The 19,397-nt window shown below is 48.6% G+C and overlaps 1 protein-coding gene across 1 annotated transcript in view; it reads right to left on the bottom strand.

Annotated features, from left to right (window-relative positions):
- Positions 1 to 7: 7 nt before the first annotated feature.
- LOC147010727 (rho-related GTP-binding protein RhoF-like) overlaps positions 8 to 19,397 on the bottom strand; it is a 58,322-nt gene continuing 38,932 nt past the window's right edge. The window contains exons 4-5 of the mRNA XM_085859576.1: positions 3,314 to 3,448; positions 8 to 1,608 (exon numbers count right to left, since the gene is read on the bottom strand). Coding sequence (XP_085715702.1) covers positions 1,453 to 1,608; positions 3,314 to 3,448 — 291 coding nt within the window. The 3' untranslated portion in view covers positions 8 to 1,452. The remainder of the gene's footprint in view (positions 1,609 to 3,313; positions 3,449 to 19,397) is intronic.

Below are 19,397 nucleotides of genomic sequence, written 5' to 3'. Positions count from 1 at the left end.
GTTTATAAAAAAATTATTTTTTTTACACTTCTTAATTAAAGCATCAACTTAAAAGGCAGATATAAACTACATTAACAGCCCCAATTCCACCTTCTTGTAGGATCAACTCAGGTGAAGCCTGGTGTTAGCTTTGCAGTTAGGGTGGCGGCTTGGGATCGTAGGGTCCTGAGTACGAGCCCCGTTGGCCGCTTATTAATACCAGGTGTGGTTGATTCAGCCTGTCATCCTTCCAAGGTTGGCAAAATGAGTACCAGTGTACTGGTAATCGGGACCATGCATAGCCACGTCCCTAACCAATGATGCAACCAGCAGCCACAAGGCTGCACTCGAAAGACAGAGAGAGCTCAGGAGAATGTTTGGCCCCTCTGTCAGAATGGGCTGGTCAGGCCTGTTTGACTGGAGCTGATTTGAATAGCAATTTTGTAATTTGTTCAGGTGCTGCCAGTTAATCACTCTTCACAAAAGCCATTGTGTGATCTTCAATATATCCAAAACCTAATTCAAGCAGATGGGACACCCAGCTTAACATCGATCTGCGGGACTGCACTTGTGATGCGACACCCTTCATTATGAAGCCTAATCCAACAGTTTATAGTTGGATCGGGAAGCAAATCCAAACAATGGCTTACAGATGCACTACCTTTGCACCATCCCGTTGGACATATATGTGTGTATATAGAGAAAGCTTAAGTGCCTGCAGAGTGCTGCTTCTATTGCACAGGTCATGTTGGTTGCTTTGCAAATTACCAGCAACACTTGCTGGTTTATGAGTTAGATCTTCATTGCAAAATGCTCTGTGATGGTTGTAGTGTTAAAATAAATGCATGTCCCTACCCTAACAAAACTTTACTCTTTGTAACCAACCTCCGAGAAACCATAACAGATTCTTGCAAACAATTTTTTAACAGTGTTTTAGCTCAAGAACGCTTGAGAGCGAACACAACAGTTATTTCCCTTCTCTCAGGTGTGTGGAACCTGCTCACAAAGAAAAAGCATATTTTTGAAATTCTATAACTTCTGTGTTCTTTCGAACCAGGATGGTGATTGTCCCATTTTTAGCAGAGAGAGATGTGATGATTATACCAAGTCTTTGCAATTAAAAAAAAATCACAAGATTCACACCTGTAAATCTTAATACCCCACAAATTGAGAACATTTGTAATGGTAAAAATTTTAACCAACCTCACTGGATTAGTATCGGGCCTAACCACCTCTTCAAGAAGTCCTACGAGAGCCACTTTTCACCATACCAATGTTTTTCGTCACTCTTTCTTTGCCACGTTTTGAAACTCAACTCAGACATACAAAGCCGATGATGGTATATGGCACACATGGTAGCAAAATCTGATCCGGAAAGTCGTCCGTATGGTCCTATGACCACACTTGGCCCCCACAATGATGACACCATGTTGAGAAGTTCCCATCTCTCGAGCTGGCAAACCTCTGCAGAATCTAAAGCAAAGTACAAGTTCGATGACGGCAAGCCTGTCGCCGAGCTCGTAGACAAACTTTGGCTGCCTCTTGGAAGATGTCCTCTATGTTCTCATGGAATTTGGCTGAACACTCCAGGTAGATGTATGCTTGGATCTTTTGTGCTGCTTGTTCACCCTGTGGTGTCATTGGCAAATTAATAAACACATTTAACCTTGTCAAAATGACAGGGAAAACATGACGACGGCATACAGTGTATCGATAAAATGGATTTTACAGAATTTATAGATTGAAAACCGTTTGTGTCGGAAACCTTTATCAAACAGCACAAAGAGGAGTGAACGCAGTGTGGAGAAAGAAATGATGACATATAAACGACGTAGTTCACTTTTGTGTAAATGGTCTCCCAGAGGAGCATTGTGCATATCTTGCACTGCACCATCAGGTGTGCACTCTTCTCCAAGGTGTCTAGCCTGGGTTTGAATCCCAATCCAGATATAATCTGGATTTCACAGGGATCTGTCATCCCAGTGTTTCACAGGCAGGGAGATTCATCAATGTGTGTCGTCCCTCAGACGTTAAACGAGAATCCCGTCTACCAGCATTCGTCGGCGGACATTGAATATCTCACAGTGTCCTTCGCGAAGAGTAGGTGAGCTATTGCCGGCACTGGCCAAATTCCAAATTCTTTCCCTAACCAGCAGAGGGCATTGCACAGGCATGCCCTCAGCCAATGATGCTGCCCCCCACAGTCTTGTGTTGCATACGAACAACGAAGACTGCACCATCAGCTTCAAACTTAATTACTGATTCTCAAAATGGTTAATCATGGTGGTGGGGAGGTTGAAAATTTTAGCCTCAACATTATTTTCACCTCGCACATGTTCTCAGATTTCCAATACCACTTCAAAATCAGCTGCAGTGCTCAAATGACAACTGAGATGCCACCATGTTGTCATTCTGCACTCGCTTATGGATAACAGCTGACTGATGGCGTGTAATCATTCCATCATACGCAAACGCCATCTGTTAGGTCGGTATGAGTAACACTCAACATCAACGCTGTCTGCTATTTAATTAATATTTTCTGACATATTAAAGTCTGTATACATTTCATTGAGATACTAAGCCTGGTGTTGGCTTAATGGTTAGGGTGGCGGCTTGGGATCCTAGGGTCCTGAGTTCAAGCCCCGTTGGCTGCTGAATTAAAATACACCAGGAGGTTGACTCAGCCTGTCATCCTTCCGAGGTCGGCAAAATGAGTACCACTGTACTGGTAAGGGGGACACTGCATCAGCGGCATAGCCGCTTCCCAACCAATGATGCAACCAGCAGCCACAGGCTGCACTCGATCGAGAGAGAGAGATTGAGATACTTTTAACGTAGCGTCATCTCACAATATACCTAGGCCTTGCAATACAAATAAGCAATCCACATTTAAACAAAATTCAGATAAAATAAGCTGTCCATCCTGGGTTTGAATCTCGACACAGTTATAAACTGTCATTCGGGCGCAGGGTGAGGCATCAATGCGTGTGCCATCCCTGCGGATCAATGCTAAACTGGGTGTCCCGTCTACTCGCATTAGTTGGTGAATGTTAAAGATCCCACGGTGTCCTTCATGAAGAGGAGGCGAGTTATCGCCAGCATGCTGAACAATTTCCAAATTCTTGCTCTGACTGTCGGGTTCGCGAAGGCCCTGCTCAAAATAAAAAAAACCCTTCCCCCCCCCCGCCCCCGCCAACCCCACCAGGTGGGAATAATTTTGGCCATTATCAACTTATCATCATCATCATAAGGTCTAGTTGACCACAGTCAAATGACTTTCTGCTGGGATTAGTATCGACCCCACTGGTGTGGATCATGCAGGACGTTGATGTACCTTGTTGTACGTGAGTGGATCTTTTCCTTGCTCCTTCAGTCTCCGCAAACGAATCTTGTCCATCCTCAGATCGGTTTTGCAGCCGATGAGCATGATGGGTATTCCAGGGCAGAAATGGGACACCTCAGGGCCCCACTGCGGTGTGTTTGGCGTTGAAAGAAGAAGGGTTGGGTAAATAAAGAAAAAGTAAGCAAATTCACCAATTCGTTTTGTGAACATAATTTATTTCATTGTGCATTTGTTATTGTAGTAAAATATTCTGTTTGGTGAATATACACATTTAATACAAAGAAAGTGATTCCATTGTTCATAATATTGTTGCGGGCTGGGGGTCGGGTGAGAAGACCTCTAGGTGGGGGAAGCTATCTCTGTTCCCACCAGACTCCCTGGAATAGTAGGCCATCGCACACGGATAATTCCGTGACGCGGCGGGTCGCTTAACCGACCGTGGACGCCAATAACTCAACCGCGTGACCTAGGGTCCTCCCCTCTATGGGTTAATCGGGTTACCTAATTAATCACGTGGTTTAATTACTAGGGAACATGCCCTCTGTACGCCTTGTCTGAACCGGATCACTACCAGATCGGATCACTTTACTGGATCGGATGCAGCCGAGCGACTGTCAAAGACGAACCGGCTAAAAGGAACGGATCGTTGGGAATAAAGTCCCGGCTAAACTAGGATTCGGACCATGCTGGATCAATGGAAGAAAAGACAAAAACGAGCAGGGAACATTCCTAATAATAATTTATTAACAGTGGGCGAGGAAAGGTATGTGGTACGATAAAGATTTATTGGGGTGTGTTGTGCAGAGATAGGGGAGAGAGGTGTGGTGCAGCAAATAAACAGGCAACTTACAAAAGGGGACACAGAGCAGACTTAACATGAGAATAATAACAATAACAATCTACTGCAGTCTTACTTAAGCAGACAGGTGCCAGGACACACACACGCGCACACACACACACACACACACACACACACACACACACACACACACACACACACACACACACACACACACACACACACACACACACACACAACCCGATGAAGAAGGAGTATTAAAATGAGAAGGGAAAGGAGTTGAGGCTACGTTATTGGTACCTTTGTGCTAGAAAGCACGACATGCCACCAATATGTTTTGGGGGCGATGCTCCGTAATGCGGCACCCGACAGAGGGCACGTCGTCTCTGGCTTCAGCAGAGGTGTGTAGACCGTGTTCGTGTGGGAGGGGCTTGAGTGGAGAAGGGGCGGAGTCCAGAGGGCATGGAGAGAGTGGAAGGCGGGACCAGGTAGGCGGGTGGGGTTGACGTGTGGGTGGAGACGAGGCGGAGTCCAGACAGCAGGAGGCAGGACGTGTCGAGGGACGAGGGCGAGGCCAGATCGAGCGAGTGAAAGAGAAAGAGAGAGAGAAAGGCGGACGGACCGCTCAGACCTTTTCGGACCTGCCGCACGGAGGAAGGGACCACCCTGAATCGAAATGTCATCACCTGAATCGGGCGCTCCGATTGGCCCCGACCCCTCACGTGGCCCACAAACTTTGGCCGGAAACCTCCTCACTTCGTTTCCGGCAAGGCCATCCCAGATAGTGGCAATACTCCTCTCCGACCCCACGACACGACACGAACCGCCCACACCGAAAATGTCACGCGAATCGTCCTGCAAAAACCCCGGGCTACGTCCTGGCGACCGACTGGCCGAGGGTCCCGCATGCCAGCTCGGGCGTTCGACCAGTGCCGATCAACGCGCTCGCTCCGCATGTGCCAACGTGGCCCGCACTGTACATTCCCCGGCTCGATCGCAGCTTCTCTGGCCATAGAGACGAGAAGACGTTCACCATCCATGGAGAATCCGCTGCTGCCAGCGAGAGCCGAAGGTACATCGTTATGGATAAATTCATGCACGTTTCGCGAGCGGCATACGTGTCTGCCTTCGAGCACATTCTATACAGTGTGCTGGGTTCGGCCATGGTCTACGTGGTCAGTGCTCGCGTTCGCCCGATTCTGCTAGCGTGTGCGCGGAGCGGACACAAATATGTGTCGGATATTGAGGTTGAAAAGGAACACGCCAGTCTTCTACCTCGCACACTCGTATCCCGCCCAACATGGCGTGGAGTCGCCTTTATCGGCCTCCATACGCGTTTCGTGCAGCGTGGGTGTCGTGCTGGCTGTGTTTCCTGTGTTGTGGAAAACACCATCGGGTGGAAATTACTGCTGCGAGTGCGTTTGGCAGGCTGTGTTTTGTACGAGGGTTGTGGGTGCAGTGTCTGCTTGGCCCTTGCTGAGGACCCATCTCAGCGCTGGGTGCACGTCGCTCAGATTTACCTCAGGAATAATCAGAAAAGAAGAGTAGCGACGAAATGAAGAAGAAAATGATGTAAGCAAACCTAGCTATGAGATCATCGCAACGCACGCCCCAGTTGTCCCGCAAGACAAAAGGAAAGGGACTATCTGCACGTATAATAATGGAATGACTGTCTTGGGACACCTATCTGTTGTATGCATGCGGTTCCGAGAACCGCAATAATATCTTGGTGTTGCATCTCTTCTTGGACCCAATTTTAATACATCTTTTTTTAATTATTTTTTTTTGTATACCTTGTCGAGGCTCGTATGAGAGCTAACACACAACGCACATCAAGAGGGGCATGAGACAAGAGGGGCGAGATTGGGAAGGACAAAACAGTGGGGAACAGACACATTAGGAGATCTGTGGAAGGGAGAGGAATGGGTTAGGGAACATGGGCAATACAAGATGGACATTACAGGGACTTTCAGGAATACAAGCAGGGAATTTGAAGAAGTTGGGTTTGGGGTGGATTAACGGGGGTAGAAAAGATCGAGGATTGGGATGGGGGACGATAAGAGATGGTGGTGAACAGCTGTTTTGAAAACCTGGAGGGAAGAGTGGGATTGAATTATTGAAGAGTGGGATTGAAGAGTGGGATTGAACCAGATTATTAAGAGAGTGCGCGAATTTGTTCCAAAGGTGGGAAAAAAGAGTAATGAAAGAGTGAAGGTGAGAAGTGATTCGTGATTTTGGTAGTTTTACGATAAAGGGGTTGTTGGTGGGCCTTGAGTGCCTTGCGGAGATATTGTGGGGACAAATCGCAGACACAACGGGGGGGGGGGGGGGGTTGCACACAATCACCCACCAATGCTCAAATTCCCAAAAACTCCAATCAACATCCCCATACCCTCTCTTCTCTCCATAACTTCCAGGTACCTATCTAATTCTAATTTAAACTTATCTATTGTTTCTGTTGCCACTACATTTCCAGGGAGACCATTCCATGCATGAACTACTCTCTGAGTGAAAGACCCCTGCCTTGCAACCGTCTTAACTCTCCTCTTCTTCACTCTCAAGCTATGGCCCCTCATTCTATCACTGTCTATTTCTGCTGAATAATTCATCTGCACTAATTTTATCTATCCCTTTCATTATCTTAAACATCTCTATCATATCTCCTCGTTACCGCCTCATTTCTAGTGAATAAAGCCCTGTCTCCTTCAGCCGCTCCTCATAGCTGAGTCGAGCTCGGCCCAGAATCAATCTTGTAGCCCTGCGCTAAACCTTCTCTATGGCATCTATGTCCTTCCTGAGTTGTGGTGACCCTAACTGCACACAATATTGTAGATGTGGCCCTCACTAAATTCCTGTACAATGTCAACACCACCTCTTTTGATTTATAATTGATCCCCCTCCAAATTCAACCTAAAACCCTATTTGTTCTACCTATAGCTGCCTGGCATTGTGCTGCCTGCTTTTCTCCCATATCTATTACCACCCCCAGATCCTTCTCCTGAGTGACACACTCCAAAATTACCCCTTGCATCCTGTAATCTCTATTTTCATTGTTCTTTCCCATCCCCAACACCTTACACTTGCTCAGGTTAAATACCATCTGCCAGTCTTTTGCCCAATCTATACAAGTATCAATATTTTCCTGTATCTGATCACGACCCCCTCTGCTATCCACCTCACCTCCAAGTTTTGTGTCATCTACAAATTTGGAAAGCTTACTCTTTACCTGATTATCCAAATCATTGATGTAAATAATGAATAGTACTGGTCCGAGTACTGATCCCTGAGGTACCCCGCGACTTACATCCTCCCAGCAAGACATCCTCCCACTCACAGCCACTCTTTGCTTCCCACCACTAAGCCAGTTTGCAATCCAATTAGCTACCTGACCAGCCACTCCACAACCTCCGATGTGGTACCTCATCAAATGCCTTCTTAAAGTCTAGGTACACTATGTCCACTGCCTTTCCCACATCCACCCAATCAGACACTGCTTCATAGAACTCTAAAAGATTTGTTGAACAGGAACTACCTTTGGTAAACCCATGCTGACTACCGACAATTCGTTTGTATTTGTTTAAATGGTTCCTCATCCAGTCCTTAATTAATGTCTCCATCACCTTCCCCACAACTGAAGTCAAACTAACAGGTCTATAGTTTCTCAATTCTTCTCTGGATCCTTTCTTAAATAATGGTATTACATTTGCCACTCTCCAATCTAAGAGTAGAACCTTATCTACTCTTAGATTACCTTGCTGTTCCTTTACTTCCTCCACTCCAACTCGGATCTTCTGTAAAAGCCCTTCCTCGCCTCCTCGATAGATACTATTGGCAACTCTACTGACTGTTCTTGTGTAAATGTTGAAGAAAAATACCTGTTTAATAAGCCTGCCATCTCACTTTCCTCACTCACCACTCTCCCGGTGTGATTCCTCAATGGGCCCACACTGGTCTTAACCTGTTCTTTTCCCCTGATATACTTAAAGAAAGCCTTGTTATTATGTTTAATATGCTTAGCCATGTCCTTCTCATACTCTCTTTTGGCTTGCCGAGTTATTTTCTTAACTTGCCTCTGTTTACCTCCGATAGTGATATAAATCAAACTTCAGTCCTGTTATTTTAAACCTAATAAATGCCTTTTGATTCTCCTTAATAGCATTCCTTATCTCACTACTCAACCACCCTGGTCTCTTTCTACTTCAAATTTTACATCTCATTGCAATGTACTTACCCTGCACTCTACACATTGTTTCCCATTTTTCTGGTGCTGATTGTCCTGTTGTTAGAGTCTCCCAATCTGCATGACTCAACTCTCTCCTCATACCCTCAAAGTTTGCCTTCCTGAAATCTAATAGCTTTACTCTACTATCCTGAACTCTAACCCTCAACAGATCTTTGCACACAGATTTATTTCAGATCTCATTTGAAATCTTCCTTAAAGCTGTGTGATTAGTCAACCCGTTCCTCACTGTCCAGCTGTGTTTGATTTTTTTTTTTTTCTCTCTCTCTCTCTCTCTCTCTCTCTCTCTCTCTCTCTCTCTCTCTCTCTCTCTCTCTCTCTCTCTCTCTCTCTCTCTCTCTCTCTCTCTCTCTGTCTCTGTCTCTGTCTCTGTCTCTGTCTCTGTCTCTGTCTCTCTCTCTTCCTGCCCTGCTGTGTGTGATTAGTCTCTCTCTCTTCCTGCCCTGCTGTGTGTGATTAGTCTCTCTCTCTTCCTGCCCTGCTGTGTGTGATTAGTCTCTCTCTCTTCCTGCCCTGCTGTGTGTGATTAGTCTCTCTCTCTTCCTGCCCTGCTGTGTGTGATTAGTCTCTCTCTCTTCCTGCCCTGCTGTGTGTGATTAGTCTCTCTCTCTTCCTGCCCTGCTGTGTGTGATTAGTCTCTCTCTCTCTTCCTGCCCTGCTGTGTGTGATTAGTCTCTCTCTCTTCCTGCCCTGCTGTGTGTGATTAGTCTCTCTCTCTTCCTGCCCTGCTGTGTGTGATTAGTCTCTCTCTCTTCCTGCCCTGCTGTGTGTGATTAGTCTCTCTCTCTTCCTGCCCTGCTGTGTGTGATTAGTCTCTCTCTCTTCCTGCCCTGCTGTGTGTGATTAGTCTCTCTCTCTTCCTGCCCTGCTGTGTGTGATTAGTCTCTCTCTCTTCCTGCCCTGCTGTGTGTGATTAGTCTCTCTCTCTTCCTGCCCTGCTGTGTGTGATTAGTCTCTCTCTCTTCCTGCCCTGCTGTGTGTGATTAGTCTCTCTCTCTTCCTGCCCTGCTGTGTGTGATTAGTCTCTCTCTCTTCCTGCCCTGCTGTGTGTGATTAGTCTCTCTCTCTTCCTGCCCTGCTGTGTGTGATTAGTCTCTCTCTCTTCCTGCCCTGCTGTGTGTGATTAGTCTCTCTCTCTTCCTGCCCTGCTGTGTGTGATTAGTCTCTCTCTCTTCCTGCCCTGCTGTGTGTGATTAGTCTCTCTCTCTTCCTGCCCTGCTGTGTGTGATTAGTCTCTCTCTCTTCCTGCCCTGCTGTGTGTGATTAGTCTCTCTCTCTTCCTGCCCTGCTGTGTGTGATTAGTCTCTCTCTCTTCCTGCCCTGCTGTGTGTGATTAGTCTCTCTCTCTTCCTGCCCTGCTGTGTGTGATTAGTCTCTCTCTCTTCCTGCCCTGCTGTGTGTGATTAGTCTCTCTCTCTTCCTGCCCTGCTGTGTGTGATTAGTCTCTCTCTCTTCCTGCCCTGCTGTGTGTGATTAGTCTCTCTCTCTTCCTGCCCTGCTGTGTGTGATTAGTCTCTCTCTCTTCCTGCCCTGCTGTGTGTGATTAGTCTCTCTCTCTTCCTGCCCTGCTGTGTGTGATTAGTCTCTCTCTCTTCCTGCCCTGCTGTGTGTGATTAGTCTCTCTCTCTTCCTGCCCTGCTGTGTGTGATTAGTCTCTCTCTCTTCCTGCCCTGCTGTGTGTGATTAGTCTCTCTCTCTTCCTGCCCTGCTGTGTGTGATTAGTCTCTCTCTCTTCCTGCCCTGCTGTGTGTGATTAGTCTCTCTCTCTTCCTGCCCTGCTGTGTGTGATTAGTCTCTCTCTCTTCCTGCCCTGCTGTGTGTGATTAGTCTCTCTCTCTTCCTGCCCTGCTGTGTGTGATTAGTCTCTCTCTCTTCCTGCCCTGCTGTGTGTGATTAGTCTCTCTCTCTTCCTGCCCTGCTGTGTGTGATTAGTCTCTCTCTCTTCCTGCCCTGCTGTGTGTGATTAGTCTCTCTCTCTTCCTGCCCTGCTGTGTGTGATTAGTCTCTCTCTCTTCCTGCCCTGCTGTGTGTGATTAGTCTCTCTCTCTTCCTGCCCTGCTGTGTGTGATTAGTCTCTCTCTCTTCCTGCCCTGCTGTGTGTGATTAGTCTCTCTCTCTTCCTGCCCTGCTGTGTGTGATTAGTCTCTCTCTCTTCCTGCCCTGCTGTGTGTGATTAGTCTCTCTCTCTTCCTGCCCTGCTGTGTGTGATTAGTCTCTCTCTCTTCCTGCCCTGCTGTGTGTGATTAGTCTCTCTCTCTTCCTGCCCTGCTGTGTGTGATTAGTCTCTCTCTCTTCCTGCCCTGCTGTGTGTGATTAGTCTCTCTCTCTTCCTGCCCTGCTGTGTGTGATTAGTCTCTCTCTCTTCCTGCCCTGCTGTGTGTGATTAGTCTCTCTCTCTTCCTGCCCTGCTGTGTGTGATTAGTCTCTCTCTCTTCCTGCCCTGCTGTGTGTGATTAGTCTCTCTCTCTTCCTGCCCTGCTGTGTGTGATTAGTCTCTCTCTCTTCCTGCCCTGCTGTGTGTGATTAGTCTCTCTCTCTTCCTGCCCTGCTGTGTGTGATTAGTCTCTCTCTCTTCCTGCCCTGCTGTGTGTGATTAGTCTCTCTCTCTTCCTGCCCTGCTGTGTGTGATTAGTCTCTCTCTCTTCCTGCCCTGCTGTGTGTGATTAGTCTCTCTCTCTTCCTGCCCTGCTGTGTGTGATTAGTCTCTCTCTCTTCCTGCCCTGCTGTGTGTGATTAGTCTCTCTCTCTTCCTGCCCTGCTGTGTGTGATTAGTCTCTCTCTCTTCCTGCCCTGCTGTGTGTGATTAGTCTCTCTCTCTTCCTGCCCTGCTGTGTGTGATTAGTCTCTCTCTCTTCCTGCCCTGCTGTGTGTGATTAGTCTCTCTCTCTTCCTGCCCTGCTGTGTGTGATTAGTCTCTCTCTCTTCCTGCCCTGCTGTGTGTGATTAGTCTCTCTCTCTTCCTGCCCTGCTGTGTGTGATTAGTCTCTCTCTCTTCCTGCCCTGCTGTGTGTGATTAGTCTCTCTCTCTTCCTGCCCTGCTGTGTGTGATTAGTCTCTCTCTCTTCCTGCCCTGCTGTGTGTGATTAGTCTCTCTCTCTTCCTGCCCTGCTGTGTGTGATTAGTCTCTCTCTCTTCCTGCCCTGCTGTGTGTGATTAGTCTCTCTCTCTTCCTGCCCTGCTGTGTGTGATTAGTCTCTCTCTCTTCCTGCCCTGCTGTGTGTGATTAGTCTCTCTCTCTTCCTGCCCTGCTGTGTGTGATTAGTCTCTCTCTCTTCCTGCCCTGCTGTGTGTGATTAGTCTCTCTCTCTTCCTGCCCTGCTGTGTGTGATTAGTCTCTCTCTCTTCCTGCCCTGCTGTGTGTGATTAGTCTCTCTCTCTTCCTGCCCTGCTGTGTGTGATTAGTCTCTCTCTCTTCCTGCCCTGCTGTGTGTGATTAGTCTCTCTCTCTTCCTGCCCTGCTGTGTGTGATTAGTCTCTCTCTCTTCCTGCCCTGCTGTGTGTGATTAGTCTCTCTCTCTTCCTGCCCTGCTGTGTGTGATTAGTCTCTCTCTCTTCCTGCCCTGCTGTGTGTGATTAGTCTCTCTCTCTTCCTGCCCTGCTGTGTGTGATTAGTCTCTCTCTCTTCCTGCCCTGCTGTGTGTGATTAGTCTCTCTCTCTTCCTGCCCTGCTGTGTGTGATTAGTCTCTCTCTCTTCCTGCCCTGCTGTGTGTGATTAGTCTCTCTCTCTTCCTGCCCTGCTGTGTGTGATTAGTCTCTCTCTCTCTTCCTGCCCTGCTGTGTGTGATTAGTCTCTCTCTCTCTTCCTGCCCTGCTGTGTGTGATTAGTCTCTCTCTCTCTTCCTGCCCTGCTGTGTGTGATTAGTCTCTCTCTCTCTCTTCCTGCCCTGCTGTGTGTGATTAGTCTCTCTCTCTCTTCCTGCCCTGCTGTGTGTGATTAGTCTCTCTCTCTCTTCCTGCCCTGCTGTGTGTGATTAGTCTCTCTCTCTCTCTTCCTGCCCTGCTGTGTGTGATTAGTCTCTCTCTCTCTTCCTGCCCTGCTGTGTGTGATTAGTCTCTCTCTCTCTCTTCCTGCCCTGCTGTGTGTGATTAGTCTCTCTCTCTCTCTTCCTGCCCTGCTGTGTGTGATTAGTCTCTCTCTCTCTCTTCCTGCCCTGCTGTGTGTGATTAGTCTCTCTCTCTCTTCCTGCCCTGCTGTGTGTGATTAGTCTCTCTCTCTCTCTTCCTGCCCTGCTGTGTGTGATTAGTCTCTCTCTCTCTCTTCCTGCCCTGCTGTGTGTGATTAGTCTCTCTCTCTCTCTTCCTGCCCTGCTGTGTGTGATTAGTCTCTCTCTCTCTCTTCCTGCCCTGCTGTGTGTGATTAGTCTCTCTCTCTTCCTGCCCTGCTGTGTGTGATTAGTCTCTCTCTCTTCCTGCCCTGCTGTGTGTGATTAGTCTCTCTCTCTTCCTGCCCTGCTGTGTGTGATTAGTCTCTCTCTCTTCCTGCCCTGCTGTGTGTGATTAGTCTCTCTCTCTTCCTGCCCTGCTGTGTGTGATTAGTCTCTCTCTCTTCCTGCCCTGCTGTGTGTGATTAGTCTCTCTCTCTTCCTGCCCTGCTGTGTGTGATTAGTCTCTCTCTCTTCCTGCCCTGCTGTGTGTGATTAGTCTCTCTCTCTTCCTGCCCTGCTGTGTGTGATTAGTCTCTCTCTCTTCCTGCCCTGCTGTGTGTGATTAGTCTCTCTCTCTTCCTGCCCTGCTGTGTGTGATTAGTCTCTCTCTCTTCCTGCCCTGCTGTGTGTGATTAGTCTCTCTCTCTTCCTGCCCTGCTGTGTGTGATTAGTCTCTCTCTCTTCCTGCCCTGCTGTGTGTGATTAGTCTCTCTCTCTTCCTGCCCTGCTGTGTGTGATTAGTCTCTCTCTCTTCCTGCCCTGCTGTGTGTGATTAGTCTCTCTCTCTTCCTGCCCTGCTGTGTGTGATTAGTCTCTCTCTCTTCCTGCCCTGCTGTGTGTGATTAGTCTCTCTCTCTTCCTGCCCTGCTGTGTGTGATTAGTCTCTCTCTCTTCCTGCCCTGCTGTGTGTGATTAGTCTCTCTCTCTTCCTGCCCTGCTGTGTGTGATTAGTCTCTCTCTCTTCCTGCCCTGCTGTGTGTGATTAGTCTCTCTCTCTTCCTGCCCTGCTGTGTGTGATTAGTCTCTCTCTCTTCCTGCCCTGCTGTGTGTGATTAGTCTCTCTCTCTTCCTGCCCTGCTGTGTGTGATTAGTCTCTCTCTCTTCCTGCCCTGCTGTGTGTGATTAGTCTCTCTCTCTTCCTGCCCTGCTGTGTGTGATTAGTCTCTCTCTCTTCCTGCCCTGCTGTGTGTGATTAGTCTCTCTCTCTTCCTGCCCTGCTGTGTGTGATTAGTCTCTCTCTCTTCCTGCCCTGCTGTGTGTGATTAGTCACTCTCTCTTCCTGCCCTGCTGTGTGTGATTAGTCACTCTCTCTTCCTGCCCAGCTGTGTGTGATTAGTCACTCTCTCTTCCTGCCCTGCTGTGTGTGATTAGTCACTCTCTCTTCCTGCCCAGCTGTGTGTGATTAGTCACTCTCTCTTCCTGCCCAGCTGTGTGTGATTAGTCACTCTCTCTTCCTGCCCTGCTGTGTGTGATTAGTCACTCTCTCTTCCTGCCCAGCTGTGTGTGATTAGTCACTCTCTCTTCCTGCCCAGCTGTGTGTGATTAGTCACTCTCTCTTCCTGCCCTGCTGTGTGTGATTAGTCACTCTCTCTTCCTGCCCAGCTGTGTGTGATTAGTCACTCTCTCTTCCTGCCCTGCTGTGTGTGATTAGTCACTCTCTCTTCCTGCCCAGCTGTGTGTGATTAGTCACTCTCTCTTCCTGCCCTGCTGTGTGTGATTAGTCACTCTCTCTTCCTGCCCAGCTGTGTGTGATTAGTCACCCCCTTTTTTCCTTTCCAGCCATGTGGGATTAGTCACTCTCTCTCTTCCTGCCCTGCCATTCTTTGTGTGATTAGTCACCCCTACCTTTCTGCCCAGCTGCGTTATTTGTCACCATAATCTCCCATGACCTTTCGTGGGCAGATCATTTCTCCAAGATGACCTCCAGCCTCCACCGATTTCAGCTCCTAATAGTGTACAAAGCCTTCATCCACAATGCTATGGAGTGCAGATGCCCTCCCCAAATCCAGACCAACTGCTTGCTGCCACTTTTTTGTCCCCCTCTTCTCTTGACCATAATCATTTTGTCCCCAACACTGTTCAATCATGCGCTTCTCTCGACTCCTTAAAATGGTGAGACATCGTCATCATCTCACATTATACCATATCCCCATACCTGATCTTTTGTCCTCTCCTGTCCACTCACACTTTTCCACATTTACCCTGTTTGTCAGCATTTCCTGTCTGCCTACATGTTCCTTGTCTACTTGGCCCATGCAGTTCCTTTATCCAGTCTGTATGTTCCCACATCGACTGACTGTGTGTCGTTCCTTCCCAATTTCAATTTCCTCTGTTCCATCGATGTGTCAATATCACCTTTTTGTCATTCTGCTCTTGTTAGCAACAATTGCCCAAAAATGTTTAACAACAACATTGTTAATTGTTAGCAACAGTTGCCCAACAAACACACCCAAAAATACAAAAAAAAGGTATTCATGACTGTTCAGGTATAAATATTGCTTTTCACTGGTTTTATGGTTTTGGCAGCCTCTCACTGCATCAGCTTCCTTGCACAGTATATATATTTTTAGTGTCAGGTGCATTAAAATCGCTATTCCAAAAATGTTTGCTGTATTTTTGGTTTGTGAGGCCGAAATGTCTTCTACGCTCCCTTCCCCCACCCTTTTAGCTGACTTGGAAACAACTGTGCTGCAGTAAACAGAGAGACGTGTAATAAAACAATATGCTACATTGATACTGGAGTAGACATTGTGCAAGTTACATAAAATAAAAAACATCATTTAGCTCTGACGTTGTCGGATCCGAGTAGTTTAAGACTTGGAGGATTATGGGGAGGATTACGGGAGCTGAAACCCACCTCACCTGGCAAGCCATATCCTGTGTTCATTTACCATTTTAAAACCACAAACCAATGATTACATGCCCGGAATGTAAGGTAACCTGTGGGGTTTTTTGAAGGGAAAGGAAAATCTGACAATGGGAGGATTTTTTTTTTTTTTAATCCTCAAAACATTTTTGCATTGTATCGAATTTTATAGTTTCATTAGTGTTGGAGCTGTTTTTATTTTTAAACCTCCCAAAAGGTTTTTGAGAGAGGCAGACTGTTATGCCTTTGTCCGTCGTTCAATGTTCTCTCCTATTGGCTGGTGCTCTCATTTAATTCAATGTGTTCAATTCCTGGATGTTGTGAAATCCATAGATCTCAACATCATTAGCATCTCCTTTCATCTCAACAAGGCCTTCATCTGCAGCTTGATGGAGTACTGCTCCTCCCTGTTGACTGGCTCCCCTACCTCACATCTTGCTCATCTTGATGCTGTGGAAACCAAGGTCTTCAAGGTCAGGTCAGGTATGGGAGCATGTGCCAGAACAGCACGTCGCTGCGTCCACTTTCCGCCGGTACTCCAGGGGCCTCCGTCTGGCCATCCCCCAGGCAGATGCCAGGCCCATCCCCATCTCCTTGAGATGATGGTCAACCTGTTGCAACCATGAGGCACGTGGTCGACCCACTGGCCTCCTCCACTCATGAGACTCCCTCGCTGAGAGAATCTGGTGAGCAGGATCAGAGTCAGGAAAACGAGCCACATGTCCATACAGCCGCAACTGACGCTCACGGACTATGCAGGTAACAAATATCATCCGAGTCTCTCTCAGCAACCGCTCGTTGGACACAAAATCCGACCAGCGATAGCCAAGGATTCTCCGAAGAGACCTGGTACCAGAGGAATTAAGTCTCCGTCTCAGATCCTTGGTCAGAGTCCAAGTCTCGCACCCATAGAGCAAGACTGGAAGTACCAAGGACCTGAAGACTCGGACTTTCGTCCTCCCGCACAGGTACCGGCAGCACCACACCCCATGATCCAGTGAATCCATGACTCCCCAGGCCCGACCCAGACGTCTATTGACCTCTGACTCGCAGCCAGCAGAGACATGAATATCACTGCCAAGGTAAGTGAATCTCTCCACGACCTCAACATCCTCACCACAAACAGACACAGACAGGACAGCAGCATCCAAGATGTCACCGAAAGCCTGGATCTTAGTTTTGACCCAAGAAACCCGTAATCCCAACGGCTCCGACTCCTCATTCAGCACCTCGAGGGCCCCCAAGAGGATGTCTAAAGTCTCCGCAAAGATGACTGCATCATCTGCAAAGTCAAGGTCCGAGATCTTGACATTCCCAAATGACGCACCGCAACTTGATCTCTCCGACATCCTCCCTAGAATCCAGTCCATACAAGTGCTGAAAAGTGTGGGGGCAAGTACACATCCCTGACGAACTCCAGTAACAACTGGAAATAAGTCAGAGATGGTACCACCACACTTCACAGCACTCTCAGTACCAGAGTAGAGTTCAGACATCAGATCGATCAGTTTTGGTGGCACCCCACGAAGACCAAGAATCCTCCAGAGGACATCCCGATTCACTGAATCGAACGCTTTACAGAGATCAACATAGGCTGCAAGCAGCCCCTGCCGAAACTCTCGTCTGCGTTCGGTGAGGACACGAAGTGCAAGGATACGGTCAATCGTTGACCTCTTTGGTGTAAAGCCTGACTGCTCTGGACGCTGGTGCTCAAGTAGATGGTGGCGAACCCTATCGAGAATTATCCGAGCAAAGACCTTGCCCGGCACTGAGAGCAGCGTCACCCCTCGGTAGTTGTTGCAGTCTTGGCGATCACCCTTCCCTTTCCAGAGAGGGACAACAAGGCCCCTCTTCCAGTCAGTTGGGATGATGCCTGTGTTCCAGGCAGAGCACAAAACTGCATGCAATGACACGAGTGCAGCATTTCCACCAGCCTTGAGAAGTTCGGCATGGATGCCACAGATCCCTGGAGCTTTGCCCCGTTTCAACTGGTTCACCGCAGCCCGTGTTTCCACAAGCGTAGGTGGACCACAGTTGATTCGAGGGTCAGCAACAGGGATTGTAACACCCTTGACGTCCAACTCGACAGTTGGGGGATCAGCCTGGTACAACCGCTCAAAGTAACCGGCCCAGCGGGCCTTCACTTCAGACTCCTCTGTCAAGAGCCTACCACTCTCTGCTCGAACTGTAGTGCTTCGAAGGATGGGCTTGGATGAACGTAATGCGCGAATTCCCCTGTAAGCGGGACGAGAATCACCTGTCCACAGGTGATGCTCTACCCCCTCACAGATTCCTCGCACATAGGCCTCCTTGTCCACCCTCAGTGCACGTACAGTTTTACGCCTCAGCTCCCTGAACAGCTCAGCTCTGCCATTCAGCCTGGCCCTGCGACTCTGGTCAATGGTATCCAGTGTCCCTTGAGAGACAAAATTCTTCTTTGCCCTGCGGTGAGCTCCAAGGCATCCACCGGCAACATCAAGGACGGTGGTCTTGAAGGCGCTCCACAACTCTTCAGGACCCCCAAAGCACCCAGACCCCCCAAGTGTCCACTCAGCCTGTTCGCAAACTCCTCAGCTACTCTCTCATCCCTGAGCTTGGCAACATCCAGTCTCAGCTGGGATGGTACCATTCTCCAGGATTTAAGGTGCAGCTTTAGAGTTGCTACAACAAGCCTGTGGTCAGTATTGAGGAACTGAGCACTCCGGTAGACCCTGCAGTTCTGGATCATCCTCCAACGACCGTCAATGAGGACATGGTCAATCTCCTTTGCCACACCGCCAGCGTTGGAATACCAAGTCCAGCGATGAGCTTGTGGGCGCTGAAACCATGAACCAGCCACCCTAAGTCCATGACTTCTTGCAAAGTCAAGGAACTTACTGCCATTCTGGTTCATAGTTCCTGACCCATGGGGACCAACACACACCTCATAACCATCCCTATCAGTTCCAGTCGATGCATTGAAATCCCCCAAGACTAGAAGTGTATCTCGTCTGGGGCACTGATCAACCACAGACTCGAGCGTGGCGTAGAATGCATCCTTCACGGTGAGATCACTCGCCTCAGTCGGAGCATAAACAGAGACCAGGGAAATGACACCTAAGGAGTGAGAATCCTTAATCTCATAATACGCTCGTTGACCGGTGTTACCTCAATTATCATTGGGGTCAGCTTATTGGACACAGCTACAGCAACTCCTTGGGTATGGTAACCATCAGAGCGAGCAGACCAATAGTAGGTGTAACCACCCACCATTATCTCGCCGCAATCCGGTCTCCGAACCTCAGAGAGAGCTGCAATCCCGATGTCCAAACGCTTGAGCTCAGATGATAACAGAGACAGGTGATCATCCTCTCTTAGGGATAGGACATTCCAGGCACCCACCCGAAGGGACCGCCTCAGGTTAACCCAAGGAGGCCGCCGTCTGGTGGACGACACCTCAGCACCACTCCGACACACTCTCCCGCAATCTGACCCAGGGATGTTACCCCGTGGTTTCCCTCCTATCAAAGATTGGGGGTCCCGAAGGCTTTGCCCCAATCCCGTCATCCGGTGAGCTGCCCTGCGAAGGGAAGCTGCACAGGAGGTACTCCCACGGAGTGGGTTTTCAGATTTTTTTGCGTTTTTGCGTTTTGCGGAATGAAGGGTTTTACGGTGGCCGGAGTGCAAATCCTGCCACCAACCTCCTAATAAGAAGTGACCCAACTGCAGGAGGACGTCCGCAGACACAGTTGGGCACCAGATATGGATGGCCGTTGGCTCACAAGGAGCTCCTTCGCCCTTTGAGGTTATTGGAAGGTCTTCAAGGTTATTGGAATCTACCACGATGAAGCTCAGTCTATGGGCCGATCACTTTGCCATCGCAAACAAGTCTGTGGTTGTCGGCATCTTCTATCACCTCCCTTTAGGTCTTGCACCCTCTGCTCTTTCCATGCTTTGAACCCCTCCGCCCCCCAGGTGTGCTGCCTCAGCAGTCTCCTTGGCTATTGGGCACAATCCTGTAGGGTCGTTACTCCAACACAGAATA

The sequence above is a fragment of the Eptatretus burgeri genome, chromosome 16 (genome assembly GCF_056783735.1).
Source record: "Eptatretus burgeri isolate ZD-2024b chromosome 16, Ebu_testis_v1, whole genome shotgun sequence".
Lineage (NCBI taxonomy): Eukaryota > Metazoa > Chordata > Myxini > Myxiniformes > Myxinidae > Eptatretus > Eptatretus burgeri.
The sequence above is the reverse complement of the archived record's forward strand: the minus strand, read 5'-3'. Positions and strand labels throughout refer to the sequence as shown.